Genomic DNA, 21,058 nt, shown 5'->3' with positions numbered 1-21,058 from the left:
ATATCACCGATGAGCCCTTGAAGGATGAAACAGCTGTTTGATGCAGTGTACTTCATTTTTGGCTTACCGTGTCTATTACATATGTGTTTAAACGTTCATCTTATAAGGAAACGTAAAAAAGTATTTTACCGGTCGTTGGAGACAGAAGTCATTACTTTTTATTCAATTGAAATATCACTTAAAAGTCGCGAATTAACAGATTCATCTTAAAACCTAAGTTTGATGTGATCCCAGACTGAAATTCGTAATATTGAATACTCATTTGTATTTTTGTATCTTAGAAATATTTTGCAAAATTTAAATTTAATTTAATGTTGTTTTTTTCTTTTTTTTTCTTTTTTCTTTAAATAATCATTAAAGCAGATAGGATTTTGTTCTTATTTGTGAATTTAGAATTTAAACTAAAATTCTACATTTTCAGCTGTGATATCATTCATTCACCAGATGATGCTTTCAAACTAAAATATGACCTGATTTTTTAGATGTTATTTTTAATATCGACTTAAAGTATATATATTGTTTTTTGTGTTCATCATATTTCTATCAGAATCAGTGCTTCGGAGGAATATCAAACCTCGATATAATGCCATTCATTATATCAATATACAGTCAAATCTCGATATTATGAATGCCATTGATTATCACTATGCAGTTAAGCCTCGATATAATGCCATTCATTTATCACTTTACAGCTAAACTTCAATATAAAGCCATTCATTTATTACTTTACAGCTGAACCTCGATATAATGCCATTCATTATCACTAAACAGTTAAACTTCGATAAAATGAATGCCATTGATTATCACTATGCAGTTAAACTTCGATATAATGCCATTCATTTATCTTTTTATAGTAAAACCTCGATATAATGTCATTCATTTATCATTAACAGTAAAACTCGATATAATGTAATTCATTTATCATTTTACAGTTAAACCTCGATATAATGACATTCATTTATCACTACACAATACAACCTTGATATAATGCGTATTGCTCCATTTGCCACATAACTTATCCTCAACGGTTTTCAGTGTTTCCCTTGTTCATTTTTTAATAATTAATTTATCCATCTCCCTCGCTATATTGCCAAACCAGTTTCTTTGTGAAACAGATAATGGTGGCAGTATAACGAAGTTTTACTGGTATAACAAAGTCCCTAATCAGGCAGTCATTATTGTATTGTTCTGTATATTGGTGTGGAGTAAAATAATGTAAAAAACCCGAAAGTAATAGTTTGTTCAATTCATTTTAATTCGTAACAATATTTTATTTACAGAGAAATACACGATATGGTACAAAGATGGTATAAATCACACATTCCTACACGTCCAGTTAAAATAGAGTCAGCACGTCACGAACTTGAAGTTTATCTGATTGTTAAACATTGGTCTAATCCTACACCCATCACTGAGCAGGTCAACCATCTTTACTGGACAGACACTCGTTGAATATGTAACCTGCAAATAAAAAACAGTATCAAAGAATTTAATATGGAAAACTACCAAATTTAAGCGCATTTTACTCTCGTAAAACCTCGTTATAATGTCCCGCGTTCCCCTTACTGTCAAGTTTTTCTATTATGTTTTTCTAAAATTTTATTTTTTACGAAATTCCTTAATACGTCTCCCTCAATGTATCGCCAAACCTCTATATAATGTCAAAAGTTTGTTGGAAAAATAGTGGCAGTGAATCGAGATTTGACTTTACGATATTTATTATCGTAAAGCAATGCCACTATATAACCCTACCACATTCAGATGGCATTCATATAGCCATGAATGAGTAACTTTGGAAACCACCGACCGTCTGATCACTGGAGAAGTTGTCGGTTTTTATTCATTGAAAACACATAACAAATATATAGTGAATCATTTTATTTTTTTGTGAGATTAACGAATTCCAAAACAGCTCGATATAGGTATTGAACTGCTTTCAGTTGGCATTCAAAAGAGACACAAAATGTTCAATAGCACATGCATGACAAGCGATTTTAATTAGGATAATTTGAAGTTTTGTTGGGAGCGTAGTATTATGTTAATCAAAATATCCCGGGATTATTATTCAAATTTTTTGAATTAGAGAGATCCACCAATAGCTCTTTCATAGGCCATTTCAAGAAGTCAAATCTTTGCTAAAGCGCCGTCGGAATGTACTTCGCGAAAAGAAGAGTTCGCAAAAACGTGCTTTAAATGATCCTATCGTTGACATGTATAGCGTTAATTCAATCCCAATATGCAAATTTGACACTCCGAATAGAAATGTTTCAACACAATCAAAAACTAACATAAAGTTTTATGTGATTTTCACTCTAGTCACAAAGGAAAGCGTCGCAAACGTAAAAGATTAGAAATTAGATACTATCGGTCGGATTTCCACAATAGTTAAGATCATGATGTACAGTAGTCAATATCACGCTAAGCTGTAGCAATGGTTATTACATAGATCTAGAGTAGACACGGTCACATTACAGGGTCAATTAAGGTCACGCTACCAGGTTGTCATGGTCACGGTACATAGTAATCAAGGTAACGCCAAGCTGCAGCCAAAGTCATTATATATTGCAGACAAGGTCAATCTACACGGCCATTAAGGTCACGCTATCAGGTACTTATGGTCAGGGTACATAGAAGTCAAGGTAACGCCAAGCTGCAGCCAAGTCATTATATATTGCATACAAGGTCACACTACCCGGTCATTAAGGTCACACTATCCGGTAGTCATGGTCACGCCAAAATGTAACCAAGGTCACGGTACATAGTAGTCAAAGTAACGCAATTAAATTTACCAGACAAGGTCACACCACACGGCTATTAAGGTCACGTTACCCGGTAGTCATGGTCACGCAACTCTTTCATCAATGTCACGCTGTATGGTTTTCAAGGTCACGATACACGAGAATCAAGATCACGCTATACGCGAGTCAAGGTCTTCCTACCCGGTAGTCATGGTCATTCTACATAGAAGTCAAGGTCACGTCAAACTGTTGCCATGGTCACACAACACTCTAATCAATTTCACGCTGTATGGTATTCAAGGTCACGATATACAGTCATCAAGGTCACACTACACGGTAGTCAATTTCACGTGGCACACTAGTCAAACTATCCTTAAAAGGTAGTCAAGGTCACGCGATACGAAAGTCAAGGTCATGCTATTCTGTAATCAAGAACACATTTTAAGGTTAATTCTGTCCATACTACGAAAAAAATCTTTCCATTTTATTTAGAATTGCCGCCAAAAAAATATTTTCCAATCTAAATGAACAGAAAATTTGCAGGGCCAACCGTGTTATCCTGGAAATGTTTTTGTTTCTGTTTCTGGGTCATTTTTTAAAAATGCATTTATTAAAATGGTTGGAGCGAAATTAATTTGTTTTTCAATGATAGATTTAATATGCGTTCGAAATTTAATTTAAAGTTTTGGATTTAAAAAAAAAAATTAAACCCGGATGTATTTGCACACGTCAAAATTGTGAATTTACACAAAAGAGGGATTGTAAACGTGACAAAAAATGCAAACAAGGTACCTTACACGAACTACAAAAAAGATTTTCCGATAATTTAAAACAGAAAATTAATCACAGAACCCCGAATGTTACGCTCCCCTTTTCTGCTTTATGACTGATTATAATTCATGGGTGACATTTCTTGCTGTGTCTGGTTGAATGGATAACGAAAAAACCGTATTAATTTTACATGTCGAGATCAAGCGGAAACGATAAGAGTTATTCCAAACGTCAAACGGGAACCGGTTGATTAAAAATCCGCACGATAGCGCGTTTTAATAATAGGCATCTCGGCCTAATCGGGAATGACAGCACGGGCTGTTGCTGGGCTTATGTTGGACTTCATAGCGAGGTTACACGCGGAATTTTCCGGAGATTTTATCCGTTTGAAACATTTTTAGATACAGTTAGGTTATTCATGAATGAATACTGCAGAATAATTCCAATAAATTCAACATTTGTCTTCAGAAATTAACCAGTTTCATAATGGCGGGTATCAGAATTTCTGTGGAAAAGGCCTTCTTTCAACTTGAATGGCGTGCAATTCTCACGCAATAAAAACACATTTATAAATTTTATTATGCAACCATTTAATATGACGTCATAACGGAAAAAATGCACATGGACAAGTCATTTGACGTCATAGCAAATGATTAAACGCAAAAGTACTCATTAGCAAAGTATATTACATCATATAGAAAAAATAAACGTCAGTAAAATACCTGATGTTATAGAAGATAATCAATCGCGAAAATGCACGCCAACAAGTCATATGACGTCATAGAGAATGATTAAACACGAAAACGACGACCACAATGCAGATGACGTCATAGAAAAGAAACAGTGCGACAACAAATTCCCCACTTCTCTCAAGTTAATTTGTTTTCTGATATGATACGTCATGAAATACAAACAATTAAACAATATTTATTGCAAAGTACGAATCATAAGAAGAAGAAAAACGAGACTAGGTTTCCGAATCTAAATGCGTATTCTACATCGAGTTTGGCACAAATCTATAGGTCTCCAGGAAAATGCAGGTTATTATGTCAAATTGTATAAAGACACGAGGTTAACCGAGTGTCTTTAAAAATTTAAAATTAACTTACGAGAGTTAGATAAACATGATAACCTACCATCACTCGTTAGGTGTCCTTTTCCGCCCATAATGTTTATATTTTATCTGGAAAGCCTATGTTTCACTTGCAATTTACACTATGTAGGCTTCCGATGGAAGGGAAACAATTGCCGTGAAACATGACGTCACAATGGAAGATGACGTCGCAAGGCATTGTTATGTGACGTCATAAGTAAAAAAGAATGACCAATGAAATCATGTCCAGAGTATGCTTACCAACTCCTAGCAGATTTATCAAATAAATCGTGAGTGAGGAAACCTATAGTGGTTGTGGGAGATATCTGTCCGCTTTGTATTAATGTCCGAGTCTTACCTCAGTCAGTGTTTTCATGGACGCTGATTGCATGTGTATCTGGTTTTGAAGAATCTGTCCGCCACGGTAGCCTTCATCCGATTTTCCATTTCAAATGGCAGGGTGTGGAACGGGCAGCGGCAGTACACCTAATACAAAGAACACAGGCATAGACAGAGATAACGACATGGACTTTCGTTTTCCATATGGATCGTACTAGACTTTCGTACATTTCGCTTGAAATATTCCTGACAATAATATATACATTTTGACTGGCGTTAGATAAACCTTCTTTAAGATACTTACGTGTCATTATATAAAGACATATGATATACTTTAGTAGCCATGAGAAATATTGATAACAATGACGAAAAGTATGACTTCAGTAGGCATGAGAAATATTGATAACAATGACGAAAAGATTGACTTGTTTGTGTCGATTACTAAGTACCATCTTCGGTCCCAGATGAAAATCGCACTTAAGCGACCGATGTTCACCTGGGATCGAGGATAACAAATTAAAAATAAATGCGAACATAAACCATTGTCAACTCGCCCTTAACACTAACAAGAATAATCATGTATGGCTTGCTATACTTGTTATGCCATGCTGTTATTTTCCAATAGCAACCAAAGTTCATGAGGGGATACTGGCAGCGATTCGGCATATTTACGAAACTCGCTCATATAATAAAGCAACGTTGGGTAACTCTCGGAAGGCTTTTCTGCTGGTTGAATAAACGGCGTTTGTTGCTATTCAATGACAAAAGTTTTGGTAATAATTTAATTTAAAAATGTACACGTGCAATATCCGTTGATGCAATTAGACCTACTACATTACTCAACCTACAGCTTATACACTGTCGAACTGCTCATAATTAAATTATCGATGGAAACAATTTCTGATAGTTCCTTTGAAGTATTGCCAGCTTTAGCAACTAAACTTACAGCAAAATAAGCTCGCCCACTGAAGTCTGACATCTTTTCCCTGGCAAGCTGGCCCTCTTCACACATCGGCAAATCCCTTACGCTACCGCAAAACACCTCTCTGGAAAGGAAATTATTTAACAATCCATCTTCAGCTGTTGTTCATATCAATTGTCTTTGTATTATACTATGTCTTTCAAACAATCAAAGGGATTGGGCACAAGGTCTGACAACTTACCAGGCCCTCTGCCGACAATACAACACATAGTACCTAAAGTTATAACACGTGATGACAAAAAGTGCAGTATACTACTACTTGACATAAAAACAGAAAGGAGAAAGGGAATGAGTGAGGGAAAGTGTGAAAGGAGAGGAAATGGTCTGGTTCCAATAGATGTCAACTAGTTGGATTATAAAAAGTTCTTTTTACACAAGCAATAAGATTTTCTATGTGACGGGATCAAAAAAACCCAAAGCGAAGCTGACTCGAGTCATTTCGGTACATATATAACAACTATTGTACATACGTTTACAGTGTTGCCGAATCGGCATAGATTTTGTGGACAACTCGTACACATTTTACACCTTTGTGTGCATACGCTTCACAGGTCATTTGTCTGATGAAGGTGAAAGTGTGTACAACCGTACCAGTCATCGAAACGTCACTTAGAAACTCTTATTGGTTGTGTGAAAAGGACTTTTCATAATCCATACTTACCAACCTGAAGAAAATGTTAAAAAATGTCAACTAGTTGGTTTCAGACCATTATATCGATAGTTTAATGTTCACGTGTTTTGTCAAGAAGCTTAATATTTCAGAGATGATAAAGCTTCTAGCTCCTAGTTCACTGGTCTCGTGAACACAACTACACTTAAAATATTTAACTATCTTCTATTGTGAGCAGGTATTGATTGTTACGTCATTGGTTTGTGTGAGAAAACTACGTCGTTTTCTCGAAAATTGATGACGTTACTCTCACTAACAAATGACGTAACAATCAAAACCTACTCACAAGAGAAGATAACTCTGCAATACGCAAAAATGGAATAAAAAAGGGAAAATTAAAATGATATTACTGAATTCAGTTTCCAGAGTTTTCCACGAACAAGAATAGTGAAAAAAGGCACTGCTTTTGTATATTCATGAAGTGGCAGTCAAAAGCGAGTGCACTTAATGACTTAAACTTTTCAAAAGCTACGATTTGAACAGAGCTCAGATATGATGTCTTTGTCGCACACTTTCAAATTATTTTACCAATTTTCAATGATTTACACCTAAAAAGACTTTTTTTTTTAACATTTGGGTTTCATCATACAAAATATCGGTTTTAGTTTGGATTTAACGCTACAAAGAGAAAAAACCAACGAGTTTTTACTTCCACTTATTTTTATGATTGAATTACGTTTATAGTTATGTTATTTTGATAATATTTTTGGATAAATATTATCATTTAATAAACCATTAATGTCACAAATAAGAAATACCACGAAGTTGAGAGTAAGGAGAATGATATGTGCCGTTTCGTTGTTTCGTTTTTATCCACGAAAAGACGAAATGGCGACAAATCATGTGCTAAAAAAGCACGCATATTATATCGACCTTTAAGGTTTTTTTCTTTTTTTTTCGAAGTAGAAAATAAAACCTCATCTTTTCGGTATTTCTTCGTTTCGCCTCAAAATGTACAAACTTCAACTCCCGTTTTCTCGTGTTTTCGTCCCGGGATTAAAAAACGAAACAACGAAAAGACGAGGTTTCTACCCAGAAAAACAAAAAAAAGCTCGCTGATAAGCGCCTTTTCGGGATGACAACGAGAATCAAGAGGTACTAATTCTCGTCTTTTCAGGGCGAAAAAACGAAATTGCACAAAAACAACCACCATACCCTCAACACCGTATCAGAGTGTAGAATGACATATACGATAAAGGAATGAAACGAATCTTCGTATGGTGACTTACATAAATATTCTGTTGATTTCATGAGACTTACAGTAAAAGGCCAAACGTAAGTGTTCAGAATCGATTTCTTAGACGATTCTATGTAGCTCAGAGGATTCTATTTAAATTAATAGTTCCTATCTGAATTACTGGACAGGAAGTGTACTGGGTCGATCGCCGGCGACCAGGTAGCTCAATTTGTTAGAGCGTAGAGTTTTTGAGGTCCCGGTTTCGAATCTCGATTTGGCCGCACATTTTCCCTCTCTTGTTACATATTTTATAACTGTTTTCTGTCTATCCTGTCTATCTATAAACAATGTACAATATAAGGCACTAGTTTTTTTTCTTTAACTCGTATATTTTTACAGTGAAACCTCGATAGAATGCCCTTCGGTCCATTTACCACCTCGCTTACCGCCAACATTTTTCAATGCCTCTTTTTTCTCATTTCTAAAAGAGTCTTATTCGTTTCCCTTAATTTATCTACAAACTTCTTTTAAAACGCAAAAAATTCTCTGGAAAATGGTGAATACATAACGAGGTTTTATGATATATGAATTACTGGTTTTATGTTCCTCATTGGTTTTAGGACACTCTCTTGTTTATATATGATGAACAGTTTTTTCTATACTTACTTTTTTAACATATAATACATATCAATTTCCCGTTTTTTTTGTTTTTTTGTTAGTTTTCCTCCATTTATCGCCAATCTTCTTTACGACGCCAACATTTCTCTGGACAAATGGTGGCAGTATAACGAGGTTTAAAATACATGTATATGCTTCTCTTTTCTACACTTACTGGTTTCTTTGTGACTGGAACACGGAATTATTGTCGTTTGGTGTCAGGTAAGGACACCCTCCCGCCACTAAGTCTTCACTTCCGGGCATGCCATCATCCACGTGACATCGGCAGTTAAGGATGCTGCGCACCTGGTACCCACGTGTTAATGAATTCGTCCTGAACACATTGGCACACACGGCGTTCTCCTGACATTCCGGTATGTCGTTTCTCTGAACAAGAGATGCAAGAACTATAAATAATATGCAGCCAATTATTATTATTAGAGCAAGCATTACACTTCACACTCAGGTCAAAAATGACACGTGAAAAATAATGATAAAAATAAATAAATCAATAATAAATTAAGAATAAATAAATCAATAAATAAAAACAATAAAAAATGTGTTTTATGTCAAGTTACCCCTGACATAAATAGTAAAAATCTAGCGAAATTTTGAATTTCTCAAGAATGCATGGTGTTCAAGATTCCAAATTTGATCGTGGAAAGAATTCTGAAAATAAATATGCGAATAATAAAATAATAATTTTCCGATTGCATTTTATATATGAAATATAATTATATATTAATGAAAATAATCATAAAGATTTTTTTTTATGAAAGAACATGTTTTAAGTGTTTGCCGATCATACAAATGTACCTTATATGGCTTGGGTACTGTCATCCTCGATATCCAGGGGCTACGCTCCCTTACGCTGTAGAGAGAGCGTAAGGGAGCGTAACCCCTGGATATTCAGTTTTGTGTTAAAGAAGAAAATCTTTGACATAAAGGATCAGAAAGTGAAATAACGTAAAGATCTTCACTTCTAGTATATTACGTGTATTTTTTTACCCAATGTGACGTCATAAGGAAAATACGATGACGTCACAATGTATGCCATTGACTAAATTGCTGGTGTATGTCTTTGATTTCTCTCTAGTCCAAATATTTTTGGAAAAAAGTTAAATTGAGTCGGCTTTGGACGCAATTCAATAAACATAGTAGTCCATATTTTCTATGAAACGTTATCGGCATCAATCTGCAAGCTTCAACCGGTGTCCGGATTAACAAAGAAAAATGATACAAAATAACAAAAATTATAAACATTTTTAGGAAGCAAATTTTAACGGAACGAAATTAGTAATGATGATTGGTGTCTCGAGGTTCCCTGATTTGTCTGCCTGTATGCGTATCTGTTTGGGACTTAACGTCTTAGCATCCTATGAAATATCACAGAAAGTCATGTTCTTTTTCCTTTTGTTGATTTGTTTATTCATTTGTTGTTTTAGGATACATTGGTTTAAATAGCTTACATTTGCGTTACAGATGTAGTGAATCGGACTCACTAAGCTTCGCCTAAGATATTGTCACTATGTAGAAACCAACAGCACGCGAAATGCATGCCAAGTAGTTTTAGTCTTAATTAACTGTAATCATATGTCACTCATTCAACATTATGGTTGTTTAATTTTACATCCATCATATTTTTGTAATCTCATTGTTCAGATAATTGCAGCCATTTCTATCATTTTGATAGAGTATTTGTTAATATTTTAGAAATGTAGAGGGACAGATTAACAAAATCACGAAAAAACGTCTAGCTGAAACGCAAAATAAACATGTTTATTTAATAGTAATGATCTTAGACTATCGTTTGAATTAATATTTTAAATGAATAAAGCTCTTTTGAAAGAAAACAAGAGATCGAATATCGATCAATCTTCAAAATCATAATTGAAGCTCAAAGACGGCGTAACTAGGAAAATGTGAAGAAAAATTACACAAAGACCCTTCAATAAGTACAAGGATAACAAGACCAGGTGTTCCGAAGAGTAAGCGTCTTCTACTTCACTGACCACATCGTCATGTTTATGAAGTCAAATACAAATAATGTCACGTTCTCAAACTTATAATCGTGGTAGTGACAAGACAACCATGACAATTTCACATAAGTATAATGAAACGTCGACATTCATATCCATGGATACCATGATGGCGACTGTATTAAAACATAGTATTCGTCACTTTGCATTATTGGAAACCGCGTTTTGTAGACTTGTTCGTCAGCATTTGATATTAATCACATGGAATCGTGAGATTTGGAGTAAAGTCTTGAATATCGTATTGAATTGTGGCGTATTTAACATAGAAGGTGGGGAAGTAGGAATGCTTCTATCAAGGAAGGGACGTTTAACGATCGGAATATCGAAATCGTCACGCTTATCTTACAGTTTAGTAGAAAGCTGTCCATGTTGGGTAAGTTTTTGGTAAAGATCAATACAAGAGGCTATTGTAGAAGAGTGAAATACTTTTTGTTATTTAAAGACAGTACATCGATATATGAAAATGTGAAATTAATTGACTTGGCAAGGTCTTTGTTACCAGTCCCTACACGCTTTTTGGTAAAGTCAGTCACATATTAATAATAATAAAAAAAACTCGACGAAGAGAACGGACACAATTTGTCCCCAGTATGACAACGCTATGCCTGAAAATACTGCCATCGAACTCAATAAAGCTATTGTCAATTAGGAACTCAATTTTTTTCCAAGTATATCTTATCTGTCTATTTTTTTCTCATTTACATATGAAGCCCGGTTGGCGTTTGCTATTGACGTCAGTAACCCCGACTGACCCTGACACGCTATGAATTTAATTATTAATGACGTCATAAACAGAAATATCTCTCAGGTAGGAAAACCATATTTCGAAGATTAAAGATGGTGGGATCTGCTGGTGGACTGTAAGTCCCCAAGGTAAGCCGTAACCTTTTACCTTGAATTTATTTTAACACGGTTTACATGAAATACTAGTTTAAGTTAAAAATTATCTGTTACAGCCAAAATTGTAAATTATTAACGTTTAAAGACCTTTAGGAAAAATTCCCTGTTGCTATTTTCTGCACATATATCGGGATACTCTCATTCTTTTAACTTTTAGTTACACTGATTTGTCTTGAATAATAACAATAATAATAATTCGAGGTTACTATATATGCTTTATCACAATCTAGTTCGTAGATAGTCTCAAAGCGATTTACAAATTATTATCCGTAATTATAGGGCCTATGCAACCAACCAATATCTTTCTCGACTCCCTGGGGAGCATACACAGCCAGTGCTGCCATTTCGGCGCTCACAGCTAGCATTCAACAATTCTAGCACTGCCCAACCACGTACTAATTTACAGCTGAGGAGACTGGAACAAGCGGAGTAAAGTTTCTTGCTCAAAGATACAACACAGTGCCGTGACGTGATTCGAACAGTCGAACAGTCAATGTATATACAGTACAGTACAAATGCTCACTTTGTTAGGCATCAATTAACTGAATTTTTAAAACAGGTACTTCTTCACTTCGCAATTAAGTAATATTATTCGTGTGGGGTTTATAAAAAAAATCAATATAGTGCTTTAATTCAAATTTTTAAGAATGGAATTTATTTTAATAATTATATGAAGTAATACTATTCCATTGAAACGGAAGGGTGTCTGAAGAATTAAACAAATGAAAGATAATTGAGTTTTACATTTTGATATAAATGCAGCAGATGCACGACCGCGATAACGACAACTCACGAAATCGACACAGAAGGAAGAAAGGAAAGGGAAGACAATACTGTTAAAAAATACATGTTTTAGTGGTAGACTTATTTTCGCGATTTTGGCTCTTTAATTATAACGCCAAATAATGAATCGTTCAATTGATGTTCTTGTATTTTGTTCTCTATTGTATATCTGTATGTGCGCCAATTCATATACGCGCCAATCTATTAAAATTCGAAAAAGCGATACAATTTGAGTGCGTTAAAATAAGTACGTTTGCAGAAATAAATTCATCGGATAACGGCACAGCAACTAGAGCGAAGAAAAAACACCAAAGACATCATGAATGGAGAAAGGAAGAAAGAAGAAGGGGAAAACTCAATAATAGGCGAAACCAGTCTTGCGTTTTCGTATCAAATCGCGGGATTTATAGGGAAGTAAGTCGATTTAAATGTGATAGATGCAGCTGCTAAGGATAATGAAGGCTAGGCAATTTCATTCAACGGCGCTAGTTTATTTCCATCAAAAAAAATGACACACTACGTCTCATGTTCTGCCTTAGGCAAAGATAGTTTTGATGTTGATTACCCGCAACTCATGACCTTTCGAATCCAAACACATCGAAACTGTCACATTGTCGCATTGTCGCAGCTTACAAAACATCCATAACTGTCCAATAGATTCATTTCCATCATAGCTTTGTTAGACAATTTTTATGTCTGTATGGAAAATTTGGAATTATTTCTTCAAGTCTCTATATATTGGTCCAAAATGTCAGCAAAAGATTTTTTTTATCTCTGATGAATTTTGTTGTAAACTACGTAGTTAGTGTGTTAGATACTAGGTACATCAAAACATAAAGTAATCTAGAACGCATGTCATGACGTCACAACATAAGGACACATTCTAAACTCAAAATCAGAGTCAACTTATTTTAGCTCCAACTCGAAATTCCAAACCAAAAATCAAAATCCAAGTGTTCCATATAAGTGACTTCTGCTTCATGAGAATAACAATGAAAACACCGACCTTCATGAAATGGAAAGATATCATAAACAGTGAAAAGAAATAAGAGGCAGAAACAGATGGTATTGTACGCAATGTCATTTGTCCATGTTAATTTTGAAAAAGAAAGTTATAAGGATACCTTTGTGGATATATAATGCAGTGTGTCCGAATCAATATTGTTTTTATATACGATTTAGAGTGAAAGATGGAAAGTTGAAACATTGGTGAACAAAAACACCATTCTGTCTGAATACGTTGTTCTATGAAACAGCGATCTGACATAGATCTCAATAACCGTACGATGCCTGATCAGAATAGTGTTAATAATACATGTGTATAAAGATATATTATTTAAAACTAGAAGTTCCAAAAAGAANCCCCCACACACACACACACACACACACAATATCATAAAAAAACCCAAAAAAACAACAAATGGTGTGTGGTTAGTTTCGTCATAGGTCAACGTAACAACAACATAATGTTGACCCATCAAACTAAAACAAACTGACTATTCTTTATGAATGAAATCAATGTACAAACTGCAAGCGTTAGAAATATAGCTCTAAGTTTTGAAATTCAATATTAATATAATCGGCAAATAATTTATTTTTTACTATTTCCAATTTTCAATGGAATCGTTATAAATCACAGACTGTTTTTGTTTGTTTGTATCATCTACCCAGAGCCATACAGGAAAGGATCGGCTGAAGATGATATTGTATATTATCATCAGAAATACGGAATAAGAAACACCTATCAAAATAATGTTTACCGTTGCCAAACAATGTAAATATTTAAGCCGTTTCAGATACATTCATCAGTTATACTTCAGGTTAAACGAATGAACATCCATGTCTTTGTTCTCAAACGTATGCTGAAAAACTGTAAAATGTTAATAAGTGTTTAAAATCCAATAATACCGTTTTGTTACAAATCCATCAGAACGAAGAAAAAGCATGATTTTAACATAAAGTGTGTGATCTTTGGATCTCAAACAATAAATACAATTTGGCTGAAATTAGGGAGAGGAAATTATATTGCATAAAGGCAAGGTACATGTATGCCGACTCACCAAATGCTTCGGTTAGATCAATGAAACGTTTCTAATTGTATTTGACTAATAGCCACAGCGCATTAATGAAACGAAATGCAATTGTTAAACTGATGATGTTTTTCTTTTCTTTCCAATGTACTTTTAAAGGTTTCTCTTCCAGAAAAATATTGTCAAGATATCTGTTCTTGCCTTGCTCTGCCTTCGAAACAAACGAACTTTTCCTAAAACATCGCCACAAGTATGAAACTCCCAGACGTAAATGCCTTGATCGCCTTTCTTACCAACTCCCTACTAATGTTTTACTTTATGGAGACTCTAACCTCTCAACAGCTCAAACTATAGAAATATTCGAGAGAGTTAAAGACTTCTTTGTCCAGTCTAAACGTTCTGGTTAAGCATGTTGATAAAACGAAATTGTGAAAACCTCACAAATGCTGTCATAATTGAATGTCAATTTATCTTTTGTAACATGTCCATTACCACATATTTTTCTTTTCTTCATTTGTTTTCATGTACCTGTAGTATAAGTAATTGTTAGCAGTCTATAAGGCCACTAGTTTGGTAGAAAGATGAGAAGGATTTATATAAGTACACAGTACTTGTGTCCTCATCATGTTGCTAATGTGGTTTGTATTATTCATGCCATGTATTTCATTACTTGAAAAAATACAGTTTAAACCAAAGGTGGACTACAGCAGATATTTTTACGTGGTGTATACTAGTAACATACTGAGCATGTTGCCATGGACAAGGAAAGCTAGAACTTGGAGAAAGCAGCTTTATAAGCGAAACAACTTGATTGAACCATCTAAAGTGTACTTCGTATACATTTATTGGTTTTAGAGTCACCTTTCCCCTTTTCACTGTATACTTCATACATTTTGGAACTCTTTGGCATGGAGTTTTCATTCTTTTGACCTTTAATGCTATGGATGAGTTCTTACTGAACGAAATTGCCACATGATGCAATGCAATAATTTCTCCGATTGTCTTTCTGAATCTACAAACAAGATTTTTCAAATAGGTGTTTCAGGTTTTCGAATTTCCTGTGATCATTTGCCGTCAACTTAACCTTCTTTCCACAGCTTAGACCTAGATACACGATTTTCAACTACATGTTTCTTTTTTTGAAACTTCAACTATTGTTTTACATGTGTAGTAACAAATGATATGGTTATTTTCCACAGTAGTGTCGTTATAAATCACATGCTTTGATGGTGTTTGTTTCATCAAAAAACAAGGTATTAGTTACTAAAGACCAAAATTGTCAAAGGAGTTTTATGTTCATGAGACCTACCAGGAGAAGAAACAATTAGTTTGTTTAAATAAGAATTGTGTTAATTGAAGGTCCTTGTACCATTGCCAAAAACAGTAGCTATGTATTGAAAACTGATTTTTCGGGCATGACTATAGCTTTGATGAATCATTTCTGAATAGAAACCATACCATAAAGAACCCTTATAAAAACAAATATGAAGGCTTAGATGGATAAATAATGTGGGGGAAAAGGGTAATTTGAACTCAATATCAATAAAAAAGGGCAAAAAAAATACAAAAGAAAAAATCAAAATAGAGACCACTGAAAACGAACAAGAAAAGTAAGATTATGTGTTCAGAGGGGAACCACGATGCATTATTCATCTGCAGGATGACACCAACTCTGGCTTGCTGCGCTGACTGATTTTTTTATTAATAATACTACTTCCGATTCCAGTTAACATATGTTACAGAATGTGGTTGTTACAAATTACGGAACGGACAGAGTAATGGATATTACAATATCAATCTGAAGCCCATGGTTCTATTCCCTATTCAGACCACTGTTGTTAGGTATATTCTTTGTTTATTTCACTTTTATCATTTTACATAAAAGTCTCGTAAGGTATGGTTTTCTTTTCAGAAATCATTTACCAAAGCTCTAGTAATGTCAGAAAAAAAGTTTCCAGTACTTAGTTACAGTTTTCGGCAGTGGTACAGGTATCCTTAAAGTATCTACGCACTACAACCATGACCTTTAATAGCGAGTAAAGGACGCGTATATGGCAGCAATAACATGACGTAGTCTAGCTTTCATTAGCGTCTCTATTATCCTATCTATCATCTGACAAATTCTTGATATATGTGTAACGCGTTTGACATTTATGAAGTAATTGTATGCGTCTGCAGTGATATCTCTGTGTGCCTCGTATCATTCACACACTTTAAAAGACAGAAATCTACTTTCACTTTAGCATAGGAAGGTAGGGCGGAACAGTCATTTTTATTCACACTTACCATGTCCACCTACTTTCTTTTTAGCAACGGAATGTAGGACATGAATGGTTCTTATCGATTTCGCTTTCTTAATGAGTTATTTAGCGGGCGTGTATCAATATTCGCTTTGGAGATGCATCGATACCGTCTTTTCATGTTCTTGTCGAAAAAGAATATTGATTTTAATATTTATGCGATGCTTGCTACGTGTTTAAGAGTACATTTTTTTTCTGCTCAGTGCTAATTGATTTCATTTTTCTATTCCAACAGATGAAAAAACCGATAATCTACCGAGGATCTACATAAACACAGTGAAAATGTTATTTTCTTTCCGATACCGTACATAAGATAATTACGGTTGTTGATAAATTCAATACATTTGGTGTTCTTATACACAGTTTAAAGAAACGAATAAATACGTCAATATACCTCACACACTATCATTAGTGATGTTCATTTGTAAAATGTTATAGATCGATGACTCCATGTGCTAATTATTGATACAGAACGTGTTTGTTTATCAAGTCAGTGTCAAGCTTCCGGGACTTAAGTGGGCAGGAAAACATATTAACCAGAACCAAAGCAAAAGGTAAAGCAGCCGTAACATCAACAAAGTGAAACCAGGCGCAGCAAGGTAAGCGTTTACACAATCATACTTACACTATACAATAAACTGTACATCAGGTAATTTTCGCGAGTATCTCATTTTCAATTTATCTGCGGTATGATGAAAGTACATGATTAAATTGCAAACTGTAGATCACATAAAGTACCACGCCCTTAATAATAATCTGGAAATAAAAACGCGAATATTGAAATGCAGAATTTTGATTTTTAACATATTCGCGAAGTTTGCCTTACGTGTAAATAACCTGATATACATGTAGGTATATTGGTTAACTGTTTAGGTACTTCTTATGGTAGACGTACATGCATGCTTACACAACACATGGAGGCACGTCCTTACATGACCTTAGCTGTTAATAGGATGTTAAACAATGAACCAATCCAAACCAATTTTCTTATAATAAACCAAAATTGTACGTGAGACTAAGTCAAAACTCACCTCTTCACGTCTGCATTTTAGAATCCTTGCACAGACGTCATGTAAATACCACCCTTTATTTGTTGAATTATGTGCACATTGCTTGCTTAAATGTATAAAAGTGATTGTAAGCGTTTGTTTTTTTGTTTCACAATTACAAATATTACTATTATCTATATGTTGTAAAGCGCTTTAGAGTAATTTTACAAATTAAATAGGGCGTGAAGCAAGCTTTAACAGTCACTTATATTGTGAAATTAGTATTAGAATATCACACGGGAAGATGTTCAGATAAGAATAAAATAATTTAATATTTGTTAAAATTATATTAAGTTTCACAAACTAAACATCTGTTTCAGTGAAAGTTGTATTGTGAATTAAAGCCCCTCTACGTTTAGGATATCATATTGTGGGTGGCTATAGTTGTGGAGTTGGAAAGGGTGATTTGGAAGGAGGGGTAGAGGGGGAGGACACTCAAGCCGCCTGGCAATCCATAGCATTTAATATATATTTACTTGTGTTTATTTTTCTAGTGAACCAACTGATGCTGAGGAAATAAACACTATCTGAAACATGAAAACAATTTTCTGCTGCACTTTTGGCATACGTCTTGTTAAGTGATTCTTGTCGACCTATATCCTTTGAAGATATACACGTTATACTTATCGCCATGCTATCAGAACCTGTCAGAAAGAGATGGGGATGGTGGCTTTGGTAATTAACCCGCAGAGAGTTAACAATTTATCATGTTCCGTAAGTACGTACACAGCGAGTGCATGTCCTACATTCAAATTATATACAATTACGTAATTCAACATGTGGTTTAAAACGATTTTCCTGTTTCAGACTTTAACGATTTACGTATAGATTCATCGTTATCAAAAGTCATCTCCAGAATGACGCAAACCGTTTGAGGTTTGTCAATCTAAATTTGTACGATTTTACAAAGTATTTTTTACATCATGTTGAACTGTAAGCTTGTCATGTGACAAACGAAAAATCCTTTCTACGAATGAACACTAGCATGGCAATGCTTCAGGATGTCAACTATTTATTTGTTTGTTACTTACGGAGGTTTTCAAATATTGAAGATTGTTAAGTTAATTGAGTCAGAATGGCCAATTTTCAACCAGTTAGCGCACAACAGACGATATTCACGCATTTTATTGCGAAAATGGGAGTTTATGTCTCCCTTTGTACTGCCATATCTCCTAAACCAGTTGTCGAATTAACTTTCATATTTATGTACTTCAATTATTCCAGATTACGAATATAACAACTAATTCTTAATCCCCCATGAGGCCGGAAATGACTCATAACGCCCCATGTCCTTTCCACTGTGAAAAGTGATTACATAAATGTAGAAGATTGCCTCAAAATTTAAGTTATATCCATGAAACTGAGGCCTTTATTCTAACGTCAGTTTATTGTTATAGCCGCATTAACGTCCAGGTTGTCCTGTTCAACTTTAGTCACTTGAATATTCATCTGACATGAATTGTATGTATGAAACTTTGAAACCGACGACTCTACTGCAACGGCAGTTTTATTGTTTAAGTCTTTTCAATGGCTGTCATGAAGTAACATTTAAGAGATACATATTTCAAATTACAAAGGGCACGTGCTAGGCTGACCATTTACTGTGTAACAATAGCACAAGGTGATAATGAAATCAACATCTGGTCAGTGATTATTCGCGGCCTAACCGTATACGTGACCTTTTCTGAGTGGCCGGAGGGGGTGGACAATGTCCAGACAGTGATGGACAACTCGGAAACAGAGGATGCATCATTAGAGTAAAGCAACCCTGCCCAAATCAATGTCTATTAACCAGAGATCTGTCAGCTTTACGGGGAAATTTGTGCATTTGGCATTCAGGACCCCCCACCCCCCTAATTGAAGGGATAATTATAATACTGTTTCATTTAAGCATGTGCATGTTAACGCGCCGTTGTAAATCACTCTCCGTTTGTTTGTATATAATCAACATATGTTTGTTGTTGTATTTTCAACTTATAGGCCATAAGGCCTACGGAATAAGGAACATTGTAAATTAACACAAGTGCTCTTTCTGGGCCATAAGGCCTACGGAATAAGGAACATTGTAAATTAACACAAATGCTCTTTCTGGGCCATAAGGCCTACGGAATAAGAAACATTGAACATTAACACAATTGCGCTTTCTTGAGTCTTAAAGTAAATATATAGAAACACTCTCAGAGGTAATATTGTTGTTTTTTTTTAGATGTAGAGATTTTTCTGTTTCCAGTATACGGAATTTTCTTTCTCTTTGTTTTCACATTTATTCCTAATATAGATACATTTACACTGTGGCTTTCTGTTACATTGTGTGATATTGCTACCATAGTGACCAAGTTGTACATATGTAAGACTCATATGTACGGCTGCATGTTGTTAATATCTTCGACAAAGCTACACTAGATGACTAATTTACTCTCCGGAGGTGTTTTACCTCAAACGGTTGGGGAGTGAATGGGAAAAATACAGAAAAAGGGAAAATAAATAATGTTATACAAAAAAATGCTGCTCTGCAATACTTTTGTTACGCGTTTTATACATTCACAGCAATAAACAGGGAAGACTGTTTCTCCAGAAAGCATGTCGAACAATAATCTTTATTTCTTGATTTAATCTTCGCAAAGAAATCTTACGACGAACGGTTTATAAAGACAGGTTGCTGATATAAGAATAGAACAAAACAATAGATCCCCGTGGTAAAGAGGTTAATGCCTTAATTTAAGGGGGAGATCTTATATAAGCTGTAGGATTGTTTTCTAATCTTTGAAATTCATTTGTCAGTAACTGTAAATAATTTTATTTCCATGAGAGATTTATTTTCTCGTTAATTTGTTTGGAACCTAAATCACGAGTTTCTATCTTCCGTAAAAAATCCTATCATAGAAAACTAATTATATCAATCGCGAATTCAAATATTCGTGAAATAGACTACACGAATAATGTAGTAAATGAAAGACATTATTTACCATACTGAAACAATAATGGAATTAATAGGAAACACTTACAATGACGGGAATAATATTTTCCTGCGCTCCAACTACCAGTAAGGAGAGCGCCACGCTCACTAACATCGTCCATAGGTGATTTGATTCCATGTTGATGATCCGGTGCTATTGCGTCTGTAACATTAAACAAGATATTTCATATGGGTTCTTTAACAATAAATATATAAATAAGTAAATAGATAAGAAAAAGTAAATAAATAAATAAGTTGAATGGCTGTCAATCACCGAATTAAAAATCTTATTTAAAATATATGTAATATATGTATTTAAACATATTCATACAAAAAATCACAGACTATCTTCTAACTCGGATTTCGTTAACACAACAGAACCTTCCTACCGTCTTAAACACATATCCTTACTACAATTTACTTTTGTACTTTCTGAGGGAATGAAGCCCCATAAAGTCATATACAAATTTTACAAATACAAAATAGATTATCTACAGTCAGCAAACGAAATCACAAATTATTAACACCAGTAAGTCTGTCAAAGACATATTTTCAAGGAACATGCTATCTGTTT

The 21,058-nt window shown here is 34.5% G+C and overlaps 1 protein-coding gene across 3 annotated transcripts in view; it reads right to left on the bottom strand.

Annotated features, from left to right (window-relative positions):
* Nucleotides 1-1,231: 1,231 nt before the first annotated feature.
* LOC110463767 overlaps nucleotides 1,232-21,058 on the bottom strand; it is a 72,641-nt gene continuing 52,814 nt past the window's right edge. For all 3 annotated transcript variants that reach the window (XM_021518618.1, XM_021518619.1, XM_021518617.1), the window contains exons 2-6: nucleotides 20,534-20,647; nucleotides 8,603-8,814; nucleotides 5,888-5,987; nucleotides 4,961-5,088; nucleotides 1,232-1,461 (exon numbers count right to left, since the gene is read on the bottom strand). In XM_021518618.1, the coding sequence (XP_021374293.1) occupies nucleotides 4,975-5,088; nucleotides 5,888-5,987; nucleotides 8,603-8,814; nucleotides 20,534-20,623 (516 nt within the window). In that variant the 5' untranslated portion in view covers nucleotides 20,624-20,647 and the 3' untranslated portion in view covers nucleotides 1,232-1,461; nucleotides 4,961-4,974. The remainder of the gene's footprint in view (nucleotides 1,462-4,960; nucleotides 5,089-5,887; nucleotides 5,988-8,602; nucleotides 8,815-20,533; nucleotides 20,648-21,058) is intronic.

The sequence above is a fragment of the Mizuhopecten yessoensis genome, unplaced genomic scaffold (assembly GCF_002113885.1).
Source record: "Mizuhopecten yessoensis strain PY_sf001 unplaced genomic scaffold, ASM211388v2 scaffold10925, whole genome shotgun sequence".
NCBI classification, from domain to species: Eukaryota; Metazoa; Mollusca; class Bivalvia; order Pectinida; family Pectinidae; genus Mizuhopecten; species Mizuhopecten yessoensis.
Note: the sequence above shows the minus strand (reverse complement) of the source record. Positions and strands in the feature narration are given on the sequence as shown.